Source organism: Falco peregrinus, chromosome 14 (assembly GCF_023634155.1).
Source record: "Falco peregrinus isolate bFalPer1 chromosome 14, bFalPer1.pri, whole genome shotgun sequence".
Classification (NCBI taxonomy): domain Eukaryota; kingdom Metazoa; phylum Chordata; class Aves; order Falconiformes; family Falconidae; genus Falco; species Falco peregrinus.
Genome location: NC_073734.1, coordinates 7,961,219 through 7,981,902, shown reverse-complemented (window position 1 = coordinate 7,981,902; position 20,684 = coordinate 7,961,219). Strand labels below are relative to the sequence as shown.

The window sequence follows — 20,684 nt, the reverse complement described above, 5'->3', positions numbered from 1 at the left end:
ACAAAGGGACTTGCCTTCGAAATGCAGTTAGCAAACATTTCCGCCTGCCAGATACTGAGACAAAACACTTTTTTGTTGTCTGGTACTCTTCGTTGAATCTGGAATATTCTCATAAGTTCATTATAATAGTGTTTCACAAATATCAAATGAATACCAGATGAAGGCAAGTTACCTTCATATTTTCCAAAGAGTCGTTGTTTTCTGGGCTGATTCAGAAATAGCAGAAACCAAACCTGAATCGCTTTATTTGGAGCAAAGGATGAAAGCTTAAATAATATGCTTCTCTTAAGTCTGTGAAAACCTTGTGCTAAATACCTATGTGTATGTTTGATTAGTTAAGGACTTCCACTTGCACTGGGTGTCATATGCTCTGCACCGTTGCTCAAGAGTAAAGCATAGGTAATGCTGTAGATTTTTACCACAGGCGGACAGTGTTTCTCTCAGACTTCTTTAGTGCATCGTTAATATGACATATGCAGAGACTGATTCTTCATCTTAAACGTTGTGCAGTTGCTGCAAGGAGGTTAATTTATAATTGAAAAGTTTTTTTTTTATTTCCTCAGCAATGGTTTCCGAAACAAATAAAGGTGGTTAGTCCCCTTCAAACAGGCTTTGGGAGGGATGTAAGCACCTTGAGACTCCACAGCGCATATTCTTTTGTATTTACAGTGAAGGGATAATACTGGATATGTCAAAAGCTGAAATATCACGTTGACAGTGTATGACAGTGTATGTGTCTGTTATTGACAGAACTCTAAAAGGGTTGGGTTGAAAGAGTCATGGAAATGAGGAATAAGTTTGCAAGATCGCTTAGCAGCAGTGGTTCAACAGCATATAAATTCTAGCAGCCTCGAACAAAAATTCAGTGTGGGTTTTTTTTTTTAAGTTACATATCAAGATCGCATACTTCATAATGAGCTGCAGACTTTTCCAGCTGTTTTAAGTAAGTGCACAACTCCGTCATGATCACTTTCTTTTTGAATTGAAAGAATTTTATGTACTGTGAGTTCAGCTGTTGCATGTTACTGGTCTACAGGTATGTGGCAGCAGTGCACACGTGTGTGATCTGCATAATTTTTCGTATGTGCCTCAGCTCTTATTACCTGAGAATACAGGGTCTAGCGTCATCCTGGGCACCCAGAGTCCATGAGGATCTGAATTACGGGTTTTGCTTAGTGTGTATGTCTAACTATGTACTTACATTGGTATATAAAGAATATATTAATTCATATAAACCCCCATAATTCTGGCTTGAATTGAATTCAAAGACAGAACTTGTTTAATATTGCTTACTTTGACAGTAACTTCCTAATAACTCACAGTGCGCACAGTCTTTCAAATTGTTATTCTTAATGATGACACAGACTTTTCTAAAGACTAAGGATGTGCCGAGATCTTCACACTAGCAAAAAAATAAACATTGAGGCTCCTGTTCAGCTATACTGTATAAACAAGTAATAAAACAAATGAAGTGAGACAGAATAGTAGCATACACATGCAATGTGGACAGGTTAACGTAGAAAACAATTCTCATGTTTGAAGTACTTCTGTAACTGAGAATTTTTTTTAATTAATAAATGTTTTGTCAGCCTGACTTTAGAGTCATGTGCATGAGTGGATTTAAGTGAACTGAGGATAGAAAGTGTCATACGTCAGCCTGCAGTTTTTTTCAGGATGTAGATTTTTTAGACTGTAGATTAAGCTTTGTGTACATTGTATCCTGGGGTTTTTTTGAAGTATCGATCAAGCTAAAAATAGATTGAAAAAAGTGTGAAAGTGGGAGATGTCAGGGTATCTTTCACTCAATGATCCAGTGTTGGTCCGCTCCATAAAAAGCAGGAAATCTTAACTACACATTAGAGACCCTGATGGGTCAGTCTTTCCTTCTACCAGAGGTCATAATTTATGACACGCCTTTTTGCATCACACACAGGTGCATGGAGAATTGGGTGATGTCCGTACACACTGGTTTGGTTTTTTTCTTTTCACTGTGGATATATGGAAATACTTAATAGAGCACGCATTGGCTTTAGGATTCTTTGCGAGAACTGCTGGTGGAGCCCTGTCCTTGAGTACAGCCACTGCTGCCTTTCACTGGTGGTCTGCAAGTGGCGGAGGCTTTGTTCCTTCTCTTCACGAGCCCCTGGTTCAAAATTACAAAAATTTGCAGGTATTGAGAGGGATAAACGTGAGAGGTACTTGTTTAGAAGCAGTACTTGGTAAAAACTCCTTAAAAATATTTTTTGCTACTGGAACATCGTAAAAATAAGGAAGTGCTTTCAGCAGTAAGTAGTAAACTGAATAATCTTGTAATATAGTATGTGTAATTAGGAAGATTCTCCCATTCAGTGTGCTGGAATTCTATTAAAAGAAAATGCTTATGCAAATGTAATGAGAAAGCTAACTGGCTGACTGAGAGCCCTGTCAGATGAGGGGAACACAGAAAATTTCCTTTCACAGCTGGTGTGAGCTTGAGGTGATGTGTCTGAAATATGTTTGGTTCTGTATCACTTACTTACTTCCCACTTGGAAATAAAACAGTTACCATCCTGCTGGTTAATTACAGCCGTGTGGATGGATTCTTTTGTTTGTATCGCTTTAAGACTGAAAAAGAATCGGGATTCCTTCCCCTTTTGTTGAGTGGAAGCATATTTCAGTTTCAGAGCAATCATTTCTGTCCGTGGTTACAGAGGTGCATGCCTTCCCCCCTGCTACTCTCAGATTTGGTTTGAGTAGAGCCATCCCAGGGAAGTACGCAAGAGTAATGTTCTAAGGAGTGTTTTCAAATTCCTGAAGACTGAATTTTTTGCCATGGTGTTTTTTCCATACAGCTCAAGCAGCAGGCACAGCCCGCATTAAGCTGGAACTTGGTCAAATTCTGATGAAACGTGACCCCTTGCCCTTCCTGTCTTTGTTCCTTCCTAGTTTTAACTGCTAAAGCTGCTGTAAGCGTTCCTGAAAAGTTGTGCCTGTTTTTTAAAGTGTAACTGTTGAGAAAGATTTGAGAATGAATTTTCACAAACAACTACAGTACAGATGCTTTAATATTAGCCTTCTGTGATGTGGAGTAGGAGAATGCTTGTGCCTCACGCCGTTGTTGGGTGTTTATTTAAACTCCAAAACCCTGAGTATCGAGCGGAGATAAACCCCTGAAGTTCCTGTATTTTCCAGGCTTGAACTTGATCAGTAGCGAGGCTAAACTCATCTAACTTCTTTGGTTTTCTTCTCCCTTAACATGGGCCTGTATTTACTACTAAAGGAAAAAAAAAATTAAAAAAATTGCAGTCTTCCCACATTTCTCTGCCACGCAGTCAGTTTTCATAATTGTAGGTAACTTGGTGCTAAAAAGCGATGAAAATACTGACTGTCCCCCTTGCCACAGTAAGGAGAGGAAGCTAATCAAATATAGTGCAAGGTGGTTTGCTCTGTAACAGTTTCTGGATCAGTGTAGAGGACTTCTCTGGTCTTAGTTCATCTGTCATCGTCTGCGACAGCTACAAACCGTTCCTTTGCTTTCTGCTGAACCCTAATCCTTCAAGGTATAGCACAGACAAAATAGTGGACAGCTGATGCGTTCATTTGGCCTGTAAAAATTGATCTCTTTCTCCAAGATAATTGATATGTAGCAGCATCTCCTTCAGTGCCAGGAGAGAGGCTTACTTCTGAATCATGAGTTAAGATGATGCAGAATTTTCAAAGGTCAGCTGTGTCCGTGAGGATATTTCTTAACGTTTACACCCAAGTGAAACAGGCATGGCTGTGAAAACATATGGGGTGCTTTTCAAAGGTTTTTCAGACTTTCCTGTTCTCTGTAAATGATTTAATATTAAATTATTTAATAAAAGATCTAAAATAGCATTGATTTGTATGTCTTCAGGGTCTATAAATAGTAACTGTGACAGCATCTGCAAAAGTGCAGCAGTATTTTGTGGCAATTTGTTTCAGAACCGGCGAGGACGCTGACAGCTTTAGATATATGGGACACCTTGATTTGCCAGTGTCCCGTGTGGGTGATGAGTAGATAATTATCTGGTTTCCAGAGGCTTCAACATGGAAAACTGCTTTTTACTTGGTAGAAAGATCAGGCTGATGTAGTGTTGAAATGAGAATGTGCTTGATGTGAACACAGGAGCTTTGTAAGTTTGTAGAAGGAGCTAGAAATTGATTGAGGAGAGCCCAGTATGTGATCAGGAAGGTCTGTTTCAGTTCCAGGTAGCGGACATTTCTTTCCCAAAATCCCTTACCAATTTGATTTCCCGTCTTCTATCCCTTGTTTCAAGTTAAGCGTTGTGGAGTGCTGCATTCTTCTTACTGGGCAGGGGATTTCTTTTCACTGATCAAGTACAGTTAAAGTCATTAAGGAATTACATGGGGGAAGGCACTCTGTAATAACAAGGCCCTGCTTTAGCAATTTGTTATTTCCCCTAGCGTGGACTATTAAGACTTATATTTATGACTCTACTGATTTTAAGACAAAGCTGCCTAAAATTTTCTCTGTAGGGAAAATTGACTGGCATAACTGTTGTAAAAAAGGCACTGTCATATACCTGCTGTCTTCCAGAATGTCACGCTGCGTGGCTACAAGAATGTGTTACAGGTAGACAAGTGGAGCAATTCTGAAGTAAAGCAACTTCAGGATAAAGTATTCCAAACTTTCCAAACAGTGGTTCCAACTGCTTTTCCTGGCTAGGAAAAGCCAGGGACTGTCCCAAACTGGACAATGTTCTCAACAGTTTTTACATAGCAAATCAACTTGTACACTTTGTTCTGAGTCAAAGATGTTGTTTGCAAAACAAATCTGTATTTTTTTTTTTTCTGTCAAATAGTAATCACATACCATTTTTTAAATTCTTATTTTTACAGGTGGATTTATCTAAATGACCAGAACCTGTGTATCCCAACTAGTTCTTCTTTCGTGTATGGAGCTGTGCCCATTGGAGCCAGCATATATGTGATTGGAGATCTCGATACAGGTCAGAATTAGAACTAATAATCTCCTGTTGCTTGTCTTCTTCCAGTCTTCTAAATACTTGGCACTAATGAGACTGAATTTTTTTTAAAATGAATTCTGGGCCTATGTTGTATTAAGTTACTGTGATCTTCAGAGGATTTATGTTGGACATACAAAACCAACCTGTACATTTCTGTACATTGGAGCTCAATCAGAAACAAATTCAGCCCTAGGAGCATTTGGTTGATGAGCAGTTTGAAGATCAGAAGAGGTCAAGGCTTAAGAGTATGTCACTGTATTTGTCTAAATACAAGAAAAAATGTTGGCGGCTGAGGTTTTCTCCCATCTTTGCAGCAGTGAGCAGGTGGTTCTGCATTCTGGGGACATCACCCAGTGGTTCATACGGATGCGATAAGGAGTCTTGGTTCTAAATCCCAACCGAATAAATGTGTACTAACACACACATTCGGTCCTCAGCTTTCAGCATCTGGCCACATACTCTAAGAGACATTTGGAAGACTACGTGCTTCCATGGCCATCTGTATGTGTCTGTGTGTAACGGGGCTCTCTGCAAAATAGAAAAGAGCAAAACTCTAAGTGTGGTGGGTTTAAGTAGATAAGAGATGTCATTGTAGTTTCCTTTTAACAATAATTTCAACCATACATCCAGGAACTGATTCTGTGCGTGCTCCTGTCCACATATTTTTGTTTTAGGGGTTAAATGTGGTGGTAGCTACAGTATGTTTTAAACATTTTATCTTCTTTTTTTTGTTTGTTTTTTGTTTTTTGTGCGTGTGTGACTTTAGGTACAAATTATGACTATGTTAGAGAATTTAAAAGGAGCACGGGAACCTGGCAGCGCACTAAACCACTGTTTCCATCGGACCTCCGCCGTACTGGCTGCGCAGCTTTGCGGATCGCAAACTGCAAGCTCTTCCGACTGCAGCTTCAACAAGGATTATTCCGCATCCGCGTACCTTCTCCGTGATCCATATGCTGACAGTGGAGGAGACTGGAAGAATTCTGCGCAGTCCACCATAATATAGCTCTATATAAAGGAAAAGCTGAGAAATTACAGCTGAAACTTACACTGTATGCTGTGCTTTGGTATGGTAACTGTTTTTGTTTTAAATGCTTAAAAAGCTTGAGTCTCAGTTCTTGTTTTGGGAACAAATAACTTAAGTATACATTAAAAAGAAGAGAGGGGGGGAAAATAAAAGGGGGGATCGAGGAAACACCTTCATTCGTAACCATTTGGAGTTTAAGCCGTGTTATTGAAGGAGGTTTTTTGTGTCTGAAACTGGTGGGAATTGATATTACTTTGGCGAAGTTTATTGAAAAGCAAAAAAAGATTTAAGATGCGTTTCCCCTGAGGGGAACTGATAAGAATAAACGTGCTATCTTGGACTGGATAGCTATAATACACAGAAGCTATACGATAACCAACCTCCCTGGTACGCTGCAAAGACTGTTGTTTGCCCGTAATGCCATAGGAGATGTTGGTTGGTGCACCTTTTATTTCTAGTCCTTCCTCAAAAGTTAAGGTCTGTGCCTAAAAATGGTGGAGGTGTGTACATACGGTTTTTCATTTATTTGCAATGTTTTCATTCCTACAAATATTTTTAATATATTTAAAATGGACTAATCTGAAATGAATACAGTATACTAGAGAAGTAAACTGTTTTTTCTATGCTGTCATTTGAATAGCCTGATGAACTGGTGTACAGGCGGGTGGCATGCGTTTCTGTGTGGGCTTTGGCGGCTGTTTCCTTGAAGTAAAAAGGGAAACAGCGTTTGGAACAGTTAATGATGATTGCTGCTTTTGGTAAAAGACAACAAAACTTGACAAACGGGAGAAAATGGGTTGTGTTCCTTTTTACTTCAGATCGCTTGCAAACTAAGAACGGTTTTTAAGACTGAGGATTATAAAGTTGCATCTTATCTCTACTAGAACAAAGGTGAAATATGACAAGGATATATTTGTTTTGCAGAAAACATGATTTTCGGATTGTGAGTTAAGGAAAATTTGTACAGCGACTTTAAATTGGGATCAAAAGTTGGTTTACTAATGATTTCCATGCTAAGGTACAGTCTTGTTTACTGCTGTCTGACTTTGAAAGCTGGGGTTTATTGTGTGGTTATAGTGAAGAATTTAGTATCTTGCATTTTATTTCTTACTAAGTCTTGTTCACATCAGTAGCGATATTTAATTGACTTCTGTTCGTAGTCAAGATCAGCTGGTAGAACACTTTTACCTCAATTTTTAATTTCATTATTGTTGTGATGGGTGGGATGTAACCTGTATTTATTTAAAAGGAATAATGAGAGACGGAAATAGAAATAAGACCTCCTGCCCTTCAGAAAAGGAGACTTTGTATAACCAGTATTAGAACTACATACAATACTTTCCACTCTGCAACTCTGTGGACCTCAGACAAGCCAATCTCTGCCCTCAGTTGTGTTCGTGTAAACATTTGTCGTCTTTACTGAATCATCGTAGGTATGCTGAAATACAATCCCAGACCAGTACAAAATAGTAATATTTCACTAAATATTCCTTGAAGAGACGTTCTGAAACTTCAGCTCAGTCCTTCCATAGCACTGGTGTATGGTTGGGATTACTCTGAATCTGAGCGAAGGGAGGGAAGAGGGCAGCAGCCAATCTATTGACCATTATTTATTTTTTTTTATTTTTTACAATGCTGAAGTGCTGCAAAACTTGAACTATATACATCAATTTTCTGACCTATATTAGTTGGCATATTGAAAAGTTTATATATTTATGCATTGCAGTAAACTTGGTGTGTGTATATATATAGTCTGTAGATTTTAAATTTATATATAATGCTTTACTACAGAAATGTGAACCACTATTTCCATCCTTGGCTGTCTTGTGAAATAAATCAAGTGCTGTTAGTTTATCTGTAAAACTTCCCTTTTTTGAAAATCTTAGATTGTTCAATTTTTTTCTTAGACAAAGTGCCAAGATCCCACGTTCAAAAGTGATGAATGTTTCTAAGTATCTATTTCACTTTTGAGCTCAGTTTTCTAAGTGGCTTAGGAAACTTTGAAAAATGTTATTCAGAATATTGCAGGCTGCTATCTCTTGAGTCCCTGTAGCTTCCCAGTACACTTGAGGGCATTCAGCATCCAGAAAACCTAAGTAATAAATGCACATAATAGATCCAAGTCATGTATACTCTAGCAGTGTTTTGCAGTTAAAGTTATTGAACCAAATGTTTACACTTAAAGTAGGATTAACAATAGGTATTCTTACTGTTTGTGTTTTTTTTAACATAAGTAAACCGAACAAATCTGCTGGTAATTGGAGTGTGTTGTGAATGCACTCGGTGAGCTGTGACCAAGGAGTTTTAAGCGTCTTCACCTGAAACAGTTACAAAGTTAATTTCGTAGCACGTGTGTACTATCACTTACTGTAGGTTGGTGGCCGGGGACCAAGTCCCTGGAGATGCTGTGTCCTGGAGTTCTGGGTGCATGCTTGAGCTGACGGTGTAAGCCCTGCTGAGATCTCAAAACTGGCTTCCTTGGCCTTGCTTCATGGGGGTGGGGATCATTCCCCAGCTGCGTTGTCTGTGGGGCCGGTCGGGGACACGCTTTGGCCTGTGTGTGTGTAGGGTAGGAGGGAAGGGGTTCGTCTCCCGGGGTCTGACTCGTGTCTGTCTGTCGGTTCTGATCTGCACGCCCGGTGACTCGTGCATCTCTTGGGATGTGCAGTAACCAGGTTCGATTGCCTCCCGGTTTGGAGCAAGGCTTTGAAGCCAAGGCTCTCCTTTCTCCAGGGAGAGCCTGGTGGTGCAGGTGGTGGGGTGTGAGCGGGGGAAGCAGACCTCTGGCTTTCCTTGGGAAAGGGACGGTCAGCTTCAGCAGCGGAGGAAGGCTTGGACGCCAGAGGTGCTGAGTGGAGGCAGGTCACCAGCTGCCTGGGTGTGTTGGGCGTGTGAACAGCTGGAGACTGAACTGGGCTCGCTGGTCCCTGCCGCCACCCCAGCTGTCCCTGCCTTCCCGGCAGCTGTGCACCCCTGCATGTGGCGGCTGGACCACATGGGAAGCGACTCGAGAATTTTTAGAGTTTGCAATCCAGGGGTTTTAGGTGGTTTGGCAGTTCAGAAAGTGAAGTTGTCCTTGCTTGGCACAGCGGCCTTAATTCCTTCCAGCTTGTGAATCGGTGCTCAAATTCAGCCAGTTCCTCCCAAGGTGACTTTTTGAATGATTTGCTTAGCCAGCTGGTGTGCACTCTGCTGGCTTCCAAGCGTCAGGATTCGAGGCACCTTCCTTACTGCTTTACCAAACCGGGTGCCTCGCTGGGGCCGTGAGCTCATCACGGTGTTGAAATGCCGATGTTTTGAGCCCAGTGTCTGTGTTGCTGAGGAGCGCTGCTGGGTTGGTGCCTACCACACCTGGGGTCGGGGCTGGGTCCTGGGGCGCAGGTCTCGAGCGGTTGCATCTTGAGCCAAGCTCAGCTCGAGGACCGGCTGGGTCACGCTGCAGGCGAGTGACTTGGGTTGGGGCTCTGCGTCCTTTCCTCCCCCCTGCTGTAGAGCCAGACAAACCCCAGCCATTGTAATCAGAAAGTCACCGCATACAAGGTAGGGAAGTTGGGGGGGGGGGGAGGGAAAAAGAGATAATACTATAAGCACACAACTGTCCTCAGTGCTTGTTTTACACGTGTAGTCTAGTGGCTGCCCTGCACAGCAGAAAGGGTGATTTCAGGAGCAAAGGTATAAAGTGCTGTTGCTCTCACAAAATAAATCTCTTGGGTTTCTTAAGGAGGCACACACCTGGCCTGGTGAGATCTTTGTATTCCTAAAGAGTCAGTGTTGGACTTCAAAGGCTTATCGTTTCTGTTTCTATAACCTGAAAAAGAGGCATCCCCAAGAGTCTTCTGGTTTGTTACACCGCGGCAAGGGCTGCCTGTCCTCAAAGAGTGTATCAGCTGTTCCTGAAGTTTTAGTTATTGTGGAAGTGCTGTATCAACCAGCTGTTCCTGGTCAAGTGACTTGCCGTAGCTTTGAGGGTACCTCATCTTTAACTTGAAGGCAAATTAATACGGGATTACACAAAAGGATAGTGGTGAATCTGAAAAGAAAGGCGAATGTACGAGACCAGCTCACCGTTAGCTGTGGGCAGGCTCTATCCCTGTCCGCTTTGGACTGCATGAAGCTTGCACGTCACACAGCCTGCCCTCTGAAGCCGAGTTCTTGCTGAAAATACGAGCTTTTTCTTCAAAGCTACTGAAGCGCCTGGCTTGCTTTACAAACTCCCCTTCCAGAAAACACCAGGCAGCTTCACTTCTTTTTTGCAGTACTTCTTACGCCTGCATCGCTTGGTAAATGCACAAGTACAAACATGAGGGCTTTATGGAGGGTTTTCCCTGTTTTAACTGCAGTTTCTTTGGCTGGTTCCACAAATACTGTGCCCGTACAGCCTGCATGGGTTTTGGTAACGTGCCATGCAGAGCGCAGGATGCAATAACAAACACAAGATGCTACAAGTGCCAAACTTTCGGTTTCCTCTGTATATAACAATAATTCAGCTGTTCTATTAAAATACAGAGATGCTTAAAATTCACTGTGTTCCAAAAAAGAGCAGTGTTTTTTGTTGTTGGGTTTTTTTTTAATGAATGCTATTTAAAACACTGTAAATCTTTGTTTTTTTAATACTGTTCTGCAGGTTTGTGTTACTCTTCACAGCTGCCTTGAGGCATCACCCCATGTGATGCGTATGGACACTTTGCTTGTTATTAGAGCAGTAGTGCCATGCAAGTACGTAACAAACGGCAGCTGACAACAGGTTTTAGTATTTAAAAAGTGTAAATATTTAGATAAAGTGCAACTCATTTGCATTTATCGTATCTGCAGAAGGAAGGCTGTGTCTCAGGAAGTGTGACTACCCCGGGACACAGGCATACTGAAGAGTGTAACTAAGGTATGTTTTGGTGCCACTCACAGCGATGCTTTGCAAAGAGTTATAATTAATTTGGGGTGCAGATTCTTTCTGCCTCTAATGTTAGCATCAAGGTTTTGGGGTTTGTGTTCTCTTAACTCTTTGGAGTACTTAAACAGCTTCTTCAGGTGGGTGGGAGGGGAGTTACATACATTATATACATGTTTATTTTGCAGTTAGAAGCTATTTCCGTCTGAGTATTTCCTTTAACCGTTAAGGAACGAGTACGGGCCTGCATTTCAGTCGTCAGTCGCGTAGCCTTTTGACATTTGCTGCTTTCTGTTGCTTTTCCTTGTTTGCTGATGGAGTTGATTGCTGCGTCAGTAGGGTCCGTGTTTCCTTGGCACGCTACTTGTGAAAGCAAAGGAAGGAGATCTGCCTGGTCCCTTCAGAGTGGGAAGGTGAGCCAGTCAAAGCTGATTCGGAGGTATTGCTGTAAAGCCAGTAAGATTTGGGTGAAGCATGGCTCGTTTTCTGGAGAGGTCACATCTGCGTGCTCTGAAGTTTTATTGGTCGGTTGGGCACCTACTCTCCAGCTCCAGCATCCCTGTGGTTTTTGTTTGGTCTTTTTTTCTGGGCAGTTCCTTGCTGTAGGAAGGATTACAGCCAGGCTTTAAGGTGACAGCTCTGATCAGCCGTGCCCTGCATGGTTCTGTAATCCTAACTGCTGTTATACTCCACTAATGAATTCTGTCAGATTTTTGATTAACAGGTAAGCTAAAAGAATAGACTAAACCCATGCAAAATGCCTGACTAGATAAGCACCTGCTAAAAAGGGTTAAGGATAATAGGACAATTAAACTATAAAAAGCTACCAACAGGTGATTGTTGTAGATCTATTGGTGATACAAAATCTTAAAGATATTTTTTAAAATGGCTTATTCTAGGTAGCTGCTTAGGAGTTATAGAAATAATTAAAATACATAGAGTATTTTATCTAGAAAAATATTTGAAGGTTATTTGAAATAATTATTGAAGTGTCTTGAAAAGTGAGCTGGAAGATTGGAACTTTTCATTGTAAAAGGCTGAACCTTTGCAGGGTTTCATGTGAATAATGAACACCTGCCAGAGCACATCAATAAATGAACACGCTCAATGCCGTTGCCTACCTATGCCCTTGACTTTTCCTAATGAAACGAGACTATGCTGAGCCCTTGTAAAAAGGTGGTGGATCTGATTACAATAATAGGATAGAAAAAAGCATCTCCAGTGTAAGTAACATTATTGATAAAATGTGAACATGCAGGGTTTTTTTTAAATACTAGGTGGTTTTGAATCGCCACCTAATGCCCTTGATAAGACATCCTCTGGTTTTGTCAAGGGCAAGTTTATTTTATCTGTAGTTTTAAACCCAGTGGGAGCCTGGAAGGTGCCACTGAAGCAGGCTGTGCAGTGGGCTGCTTTTACAAGTGTAATTTCTGTGCATTCTGTTAGCATGCTGCCACCTCTACCTATTTCAGAAGAGGGAAAAAAAACAACCAAAACACCCGTGGAACAATATTGCACCTGATGAAAGCAAGAGCCAATTTGTAAAGTCTAAATTTCAGTATGCGATAGGCAGCGTGCTACAAAAACCTTATCCCTGGCTGTTTTTGAGTTTCTCACCTTAATGCTGTCACATGCTAACGCTTCAGCAAGGCAGCATCTGTGTTACTCATTCACACGTGATAGCAGGAAAGCATTGTTGTCTTTGTCGCTTGTTTTGGGGTTTTAAAAAGCAAAGTCTGCTTAATTATTAGAGTAACCGGTACACTGGGGTGTCTGGCCACGTGGTCAGATTGAACAGAGCTGACATTCTTTAAAGCTCTTATTAAAGTTTCTTTCTGAGGGGAAGCCAAGGAGTACTCTCTTCAGAAATACTTTCAAACTCTTCCAGAACTAGTCTTAAACCAGTCCAAAGGACTCTTCTGATTTGCTTAGAGAAACCGGGATCTGTTCTAGCTTTTGTTTGCTTGGGGAAACAGCTGCGAAGTCAATTCTAAGCACTGTTGGGGTTTTTTTTTCTCCCTGACTTCCAAAACCTAATTATTTGCTTCTTGTAATCAAAACGTTTTTGTATTAAAGGGTCTGAGTCTGTATTTTGCAATGTGCGCTGAGTATTCTGTCGTACCCTAGTGCAGTCGATGCAACCAGCAAGCTGTGTTCTGGTGGGCTCCTAGAAGGCGGCAGCGTTACAGTGTTGATGGGGGAGGAAAAGTACCAGTAAAACAAGACTCCCTTACACTGCACATGGCCTTGCCCTGTGGATCTGATGGGGCAAGAGGCTGGTGTTGGCACAGAGCTGGTGTAGTTGCCACCCCTTGCTGCCCTCTGTGTTTGGGAATGTGGCTGGGACGTTGCCCAGCTGCAGACATCGGGTGCCAGAGGGGACTCGAGGCTGTGGCTGGCTGGCTAGGAATTGACCCCAAAGCCCTGTCAAACCAACAGATGCAGATTCCTGGGCGTACCCCATGCATAGTGCTGCTTTCTAGTCCTAGTTGTTTTGTCTTTCGCTCTTACTAACAGGATTTTGCTTTTACTCTTGCCCCAAATTTACTCCTGAATGCGTTGCTTTTGCCGACAGTTGCTAGGGAGAGCTGCTGCGGGCTGGAGGACGTCCACACAAAGGGCTCTGTGCGCTGGCTTTCTGCACGTCTCTGCATCCTTTAAACTCCCCTTGGTGTATGTGGGGACAGTGCCTAATACCCATTGAAATGACTTTTCATCAAGCTTGTAAAACTAGTATCGGCAGGTTAGAGATCACCTGAAGATCTGTATGCAGCCCTGTAGGTAGAGCATGGGTAGCCCACTCCCACGTGTGAGCATTACTAGTGGCTGGAAGTCTGCCCCCTTGTCCGTGGGGAAAAGCTCCTGTTCCCAGCTACCTCATTTTTTTTTTCTTTGCACTTTGTCAAATCTTTTTGTTGTTTTCTTTTAAATTGCATTTTGTCCTTCTATGAAAAACGAAAAGCAGACAAGAATCAGGGCAGAATGATGCCATTGTCCAAGGACAGTTTAATTTCATTTTAAATGCGTATTTCTGTACAAAAAGACCAAGGTTGACCTGCAGCTGCTGTAAAAAGTAAATAAGAATTTATATTACTTGAAAGTCACTATTATACTTGTAAATGTGAGAAGCGATTGAAAGACTGTCCTGAGAATTTTTAAATAGGAAAAAATATGTTTAAAACCACAGAAGAGACTGCTCTTTTTAAGGACAGATCAGATAGTTTTTTATCTGTCTCTGCGCTGCACTGTTTTGCCTGCGGACTTGATCCATTATCTCAATAGAGAGATTCACTGCTTTTTCTGTAATGTCTCATCTGGATTATTTTTTTTTTTTTTCACGGAGTTCCTCATTTATTCACCTACAGAGGAAAAACTGTCCAAATAAATACCCACCTTCTGTACCTGAAATGATGTATTTGCCCATTTCTTTGGGATCTTCAAGTATGCAGAGTTTTGCTTAGCTTGAAGAAATTTTTTAAAAAAAGTTTTCTTCTGCTTCTAAAGGTGCTATTTTGACATATTTTTGAATTCCTTACCACTGTGCTTGACGACTTAAAGTATTTATGTAAGCTGATAATCAGCTCGTGTTTGTTCTCTGGGTTTTGTTGGGTTTTTTTTGAGTATTTTTTTTTTTTTTTAAAAAATCCCTTTTCATAAAGACAGATTCTGAACTGTCAAAGGCCTTAACAATACAAAATGTAATGGGAAAGGGAGAACGCTGCCTTTTTTCTTTCTTTGTAAAGGAAAAACCAAGAAATGCTTCATGGGGAACATTTTCCTTTAAAATTTTAAGTAGCGGCTCATATTAAGGTTGAATTAAATGTAGCAAACATTTTACTGGCCATGCACAAATAGGAGGGATAAAACAAGGAGCTATTCATGTCTCTGCAGACTGTACCAATTAGCTGCTAATTCCAGAGCCTTCTATTGGCATCGTGGTGGCTATTCCATAAATATTAATCTTCTTGGGCTGAGTCCCAGGAGCTGGCGGTGTGTCTGGGACGTGCTGACCTGTATGACTGTCAGAGCATGGGGATGCTGGGCCAGGTGTGGGTTTTGCCTCGCAGCTCGTCTGTTCAGCCCGTGTTTGAGGCACGGCGCGTGGCTGGCAGGTCCGTGCACCCTGGATGGAGGGGTGGAAGGAGGGAAGGTAGAAGGACTGCTGCCATCGCTAGACTGACACCAGCTTGGCAGATCTGAGGAGAAGATTCTTGCAGATGCAAGCCGTGGAGCAGAGGAGCTGAATTCTAGTTGTGTCTGGGATACTTCGTTGTCCTTATTGTGCCCGTTAATTTGGATCATCAGTTCGGTGTAGGGTTTTGGTAACTTAAGATTGCTAGAAGTTTTTCATTTTGTGGAGGACGTAAAAGCTCTTACTCCTGCCCTGTCTGAAGCCGCAGGGAGGATTGGGGGGTGATATTTGAACTTGTCCCCTCTCCAGGCATCAGGCTGCAGCCTTTTCATAGGCTTCACAGTCCCGGTGGTGTAGCATTTCCCAGTCTTGTTAATCTGAGAGCCCTTTAGCCTTTTGAAAAGAGTCTAGAGACTGCCTTGTCCTTCTCCTACCTCACATCTCAGGTGCTGCCCTCTGGACCATCCAAACTTCTCCAGACTTGTTGCCCAGGAACCACAGGCTGGTGGCCTTCACAAGGAGTACCTGTGTTACCTGCAGCACTGGCTGAAAAACAGCCAATAAATGAGGGACCATACTGAGCTTGCAAACCCTTGATGCTCTTATTTTAGGGACGGCTGAGGAGTGGCACTGTTCATTGCCAGGCCTGCGCGGAGTCTGAGCCTTGCAGCTGCGCCCTGGCAGCGTGGGTAGGGATGAGTCCACCCTGACTCTCACGTAAGGGTAAGGTATGAAGGTTTATGGTAGAGTGTTACAGGAGATCTCGTACATTACGTTTGTTGTATTTAAATCTGAAAATATTGGAGGCTCTGGAAATACTTCTGCAGGGTGGAACAGCGAGTGTTGGCCTAAGTAACCAGGGAGTTCCTGGCCATCTGGTTTTCCCCTCCAGTTTTTGGTATGGTGGTTGGGGTTTTTGTGTTTTCTTTTTTTTTTTCTATCTTTCTTTCTTTGAGAAAACAGGAATGTGTAAGTGCTTCCCGGTTTGTATGCTTACTGTTTAATAATCTGAAGTGGGAGCCTGACAAGCTGAGATTGTTTTAAGGAAAAAGCAAAATTTCTTCACGTTAGATGCTCTTCCTTCAGAGTTTTCCCTCTGTAAACCATGTTTATTGAGTACTATGAATTTTGTAGGATTGTGCTAAAGAATTGAATATAGTATATGAATGATGACTAATATACCTAGCCTTTGTACTGTACACATACTCTATTTTAGCATAAGAGAATGAGATTAATTACATTGATTAATCCAATTATGATGTGTGTATTCTACGAACCAAGTAATAGGAGGGTGTTGGAATGTAATGCTGCTGCTCTCGTAAAGGCTCAGCATTCTGTCAAATCCAAGATCTTGATAATTACCAGGATATTGTTAGAATACATTGCTGCTTTTTCCACAAAAAATATGTCAGTGTGGTATGGTAGAAACACTCACCTGGGCTTGTTTACCATCGCTGGCATGCAGCTTGACAGCAAGGTTTATTCTCATCATCCAGCTGTCATGCTTTGACTTCTGTATTACAGATGTGTTTACAGGCTTTTTATGTGTGTATGTTTTCTGTGGATCTTTTGTGCTTTGTGTGGGAATGGGGTTTTTGCTTTTATTTATGTGCCCACCCCAGCTTCCTGTGTTGCTTTAGAAATGAGTCCGTGAATTGCTTGGGGCCAGGCTTTGGAATGCTCTGACTTGGGCTTGTTGAGTTACTTCTGTTAAAAACAGGGAAAAATAAGACATGAGTGCTCTTTGGCCTCAATCAAACTATGCAATATAGCGCACCAGAGAGCTGATTCCTTGTGACACAGAAGACACACAGCTCTTGTGTCCTTCCAAATGTAGTCCTTGGTCCAAGGTTAGGAGGACTTGTACTCAGTGGCTGCCCAAGAATCCTGCATCCACATCAACTGCTGTTCACTGGTTTTCCTCCTTCCCCCCTGTCAGTTTATTAGGTGTTCTGATGCTGAATGATGTGCTATCAAAGTGTATCCCTCCTGTCCGTCTCGTATTGTTGTCAGTTGTAGCTTGTCTTGTAAACCCACCAGTGTGGCTTACCTGCTGGAGTATAGGGGCCACTTTATGACACTTGCATCTCTTTGCTCTAGAGCGTGTCAGGCATTTTGAGTTTGCCATGCCCCTCCAGAGAGATGTAGGTCTTGCTTTTTATGTTCCTGTGTTGTTCAGTTGTGGATCTGGTGCTTACGGTAAAGAATACCTTTGATGTCTCGAATCCAGTCCAAGTAAGTTTTCATTTCCACTGCTATGTGAGTTTGGTTTTGCTGCTTCCATGGCAATTCAGGGATAAATGCCCATGTGGTTGGGGCTGCTGGTAAAGGTTCTTTGTTCTCCCGTTGCTTCATTTTTCCAGTGAAGTTTGTTCCTTGTGTTCCTCTTCTTCCCGCTATTAAATGCTAAGAAAACTGGTCCACTGTTTTCCCCTGGTTCTGCATCCTATGAGTAGCTCGTATCTACCAGCTGACGATGTCTTCTCACCTTTACGTGTGTTCTTCTGCATAGCTGGCCTATATTTCTCATTTACTTAACCCACCTTGTACCTCGTACCGCTTCTCCCTCCAAACTCCATTTGCTGTTCTGTCTTTCTTTAAGTCAGGTTAACCTCGATTTATTTCCCTGATTTCAAAAAGGGATTTCAGTACATAGCACGGGAGACAAACAGGAAATCTCTCTGCGGGTGTCTGTGTACGTTCATTCCCTCCCCAGCACATACAGTGTAAGGGCCTTGTTCAGCCTGGTCCGTTCCTAACCCCAGGTTTTCTTTCCCTAGTGCTAGGCAGAACAAAGTCTGAAGGCTTTCCTTATTTCTTTTGGTAATTGAAAATATTTGGAGATTTTCTTCTTCAGAAGTAGCCACTGCAGATGAGCAGCTGGCATGAGAGAGGGTTGTTATGCTTCCATATTCAGTATTTTTAATTGAGGAACAAATAATTTATTTTGGGGAAAAAATGTAAATTTTTTTGTATTTGTATGTCAAAGTGGCCTTTATAGGAAAAGCACATAAAATATTTAGATTAAAATTGCTTAGTTGTGTAATTTTAGTGGGGATTTTTGTATTGACAGGGTTTCTATGCATTTTTCAAAATATACTTGCTGTTTTGTGTTAGAATTATCGGAAATATTTTTAAAAACGTGTATTACCACATTTTCCATGGTTGATCCCTTTACTATCATTCCTTTTGAATACTGCAAAGATTTTAATTAACCCTGTAAATTAATTTTCCCCCACAAATATTTGCATTAAGTCAATGTAATGAGTTATAGCATGGGTATGTAGCTTTAAGGGAATAAGCCTAATAGTTTAGCTTAATTATAGAGAGATCTTTTTGGAGAAGGGCAGTATGCAGTGTTTCGATTGCACTTAAAAGACTAAATTAGCAAATTGAGTTTTTGCTGTACCTCGCTGGGATTTTTTTTTAACTGTTTCCATCCTATATTGTTTACACTCGAGCATCGTTTAAATACGTACTACTTGTGCAGCATGCAATTCTCCTTCATTCTGTTGGGATAATGCTAATGTTAACAGATACGGAAAGTTTTGGAAAGTGTGTGGTATCCTAATGGATATGACATGAGTTTGGGGGAGGGAGGAGAGGAAACTTAGATCCATTAGTGTATTTTTCCATTTAATTATGCACACATTTTCGCATTAGCTGAGGCTAAAGGAACTGAACTTACATTTGAATTGTAAGTAAAACTACTGGTTTGGGGGTGGGAGGAAACAAAGGAGGGGTTTGCAGAACTGCAGGCGAAAATACCCGTTAGTTGTGCTGCAGTGCGATTGCCTTGACTGCCTACGCAAAGTATAACCCGAGTGTGATCCATCAGACCCTTCTGTTATTGCTCGGATTTTACTTTCTGTTCTCGAGGTGTTACTGTAAGCTTGCTAAGTAGAACCTTCCCAGAAATGTTTGTCAACTGACGCTTCAGTTTTACCATTTTATGGTTGTATTTTAAATTTTTGTTCTTGGTTCTGTTTCATAAGAGATCCCACGTTGTTCATAAGTTAGTATTAAGTGCAAGCTTTTAGGCGTAGTAACAAACGAACATTGCATGCTACCATGTATTCTCTCCTAACTGAAGAAAAATGTGCAATTTTAATGGCACTTTGACCTATTGCTGAAACACTGGGTTTTGCAATGGAACAAACTCTCAACAAATGAAAACACTCTGCGTCTGTTAGATGTCTTCAAAGTGAAAAAGGCAGTTACTCCAATTGTACCCACAGATAATTTGGTATTGATTTTTTTTTTTTTTTTGAGGGGAAAAAAAAAAAAAAAGGTTTATGATCTGTTACTAGAAAAATACACATCTCTTGGTTTACTTTAGTTGCCATAAATTGCCCAGTGCAGAGTCTGGTCCACCTCCATCCATTTGTTTTCATGGAGTAGTTGCACATAAAATTCTAACAGCAAAGCAGGAAAGCTGGTTGGTTGCTACCAGTAACCTCCCTTGCAGAATTGCTTTGTGGCTCACACACAGTACAAAAAGGGACATGAGAATTTTCCTGGATTAAGTAGCACTCGCTTCGTTTACGTGTTCAGTATAATGTTGGGTGACTAAAGGGAGGTTCCCTTTTTAAAGTATTTGACTTGTGCTTTGGGGACTTAGTTGCCACTGTGCAAATTGTGCTGTAATATTGTACCAAGGATCAGTGAAAGTGTTTTATCTTTTTTAATGTCGTTTGTATTTGACCGGGTTTTATAAATGTAAGAAAACAGAGTGTTGTATTTTGATCTGAAATTTGCGTATGGTAAAAGTAACTTTGCTTTATGTATTGGAGGTTTGTTCAGAACTTGAATTATTTTATAGAAGGGTACAGACCAAAATTAATTGTCTTAAAGGTGTTTAATAAACTAACCAAATAAAACATTGATGGTTTGAAAACTTGTTAACTGCTCCTTACGCTTTTTCTTTCTATTTTTAAAGGAAAGGAAGAACGTAATTCAGGATTTTCTCTCAAGGTCTTAGGAAAAATGAAAAAAAAAAAAAAGAGTAGTTTTTATAAATATCATCTCCCATGAGTTATCTGTTTTATTATTAAACATTCCTACATGCCAGAAGTTGAATCAAAGGGGAAACCCCAAAGGAAATAAATGGAGGAAAGGCTAAGGAAGCAAGGGGAGGCGGAGCAGTCCCCCTCCGGCTCTGTCCGGTCAGTAAGTACTTACGGCCCACGGGCCGTGGGTGTTGGTGGTGGCCGCTCTGGGAGGAATGGGCGTGGGAAGGAGCTGCTGCTCACCTGTCAAAGCTCTGACAGTTGTTCGAAGGTCTCCGTTCTCCCCTGCGGTCACCTTCACAAGTACTGCTGCTTTCATGTGACCTTTAAAAGCAGAGGAGAAAAAGATGTGAAGCATAACTGCTCCCAAGGGCGGGTACAAACAGCTCATTCCAGGGCTGCCAGATACTTGGCGACCCTCAGTTGCGCCACAGCGTGCATGTGTAACCTCTTCAAGTTCAGAGATTGGGACTTTTTGAAGACACCAAGCAGCTGCAACTCAAATTAAGCAATACGCTACCTTTGTGCTGCGCTTCTCCCTTTGCTGATGTACCAGCCATCGCTTCCACGAGCGCTGCTTCCGCCAAGGCAGAAGAGCCAGAGCAAGGGCTTCTGGCCATCAGCAGGAAGGATGGATACC

The 20,684-nt window shown here is 41.6% G+C and overlaps 1 protein-coding gene across 3 annotated transcripts in view; it reads left to right on the top strand.

Moving 5' to 3' along the window:
• The window catches only part of GAN (gigaxonin), a 42,059-nt gene extending 22,119 nt beyond the window's left edge, over window positions 1-19,940 (top strand). For 2 of the 3 annotated variants that reach the window (XM_055818514.1, XM_055818515.1), the window contains 2 exons: window positions 4,864-4,973; window positions 5,758-19,940. In XM_055818514.1, coding sequence (XP_055674489.1) covers window positions 4,864-4,973; window positions 5,758-5,939 — 292 coding nt within the window. In that variant the 3' untranslated portion in view covers window positions 5,940-19,940. The remainder of the gene's footprint in view (window positions 1-4,863; window positions 4,974-5,757) is intronic. The other variant, XR_008749771.1, reaches the window with a different exon arrangement.
• The last annotated feature ends 744 nt before the right edge of the window (window positions 19,941-20,684 follow it).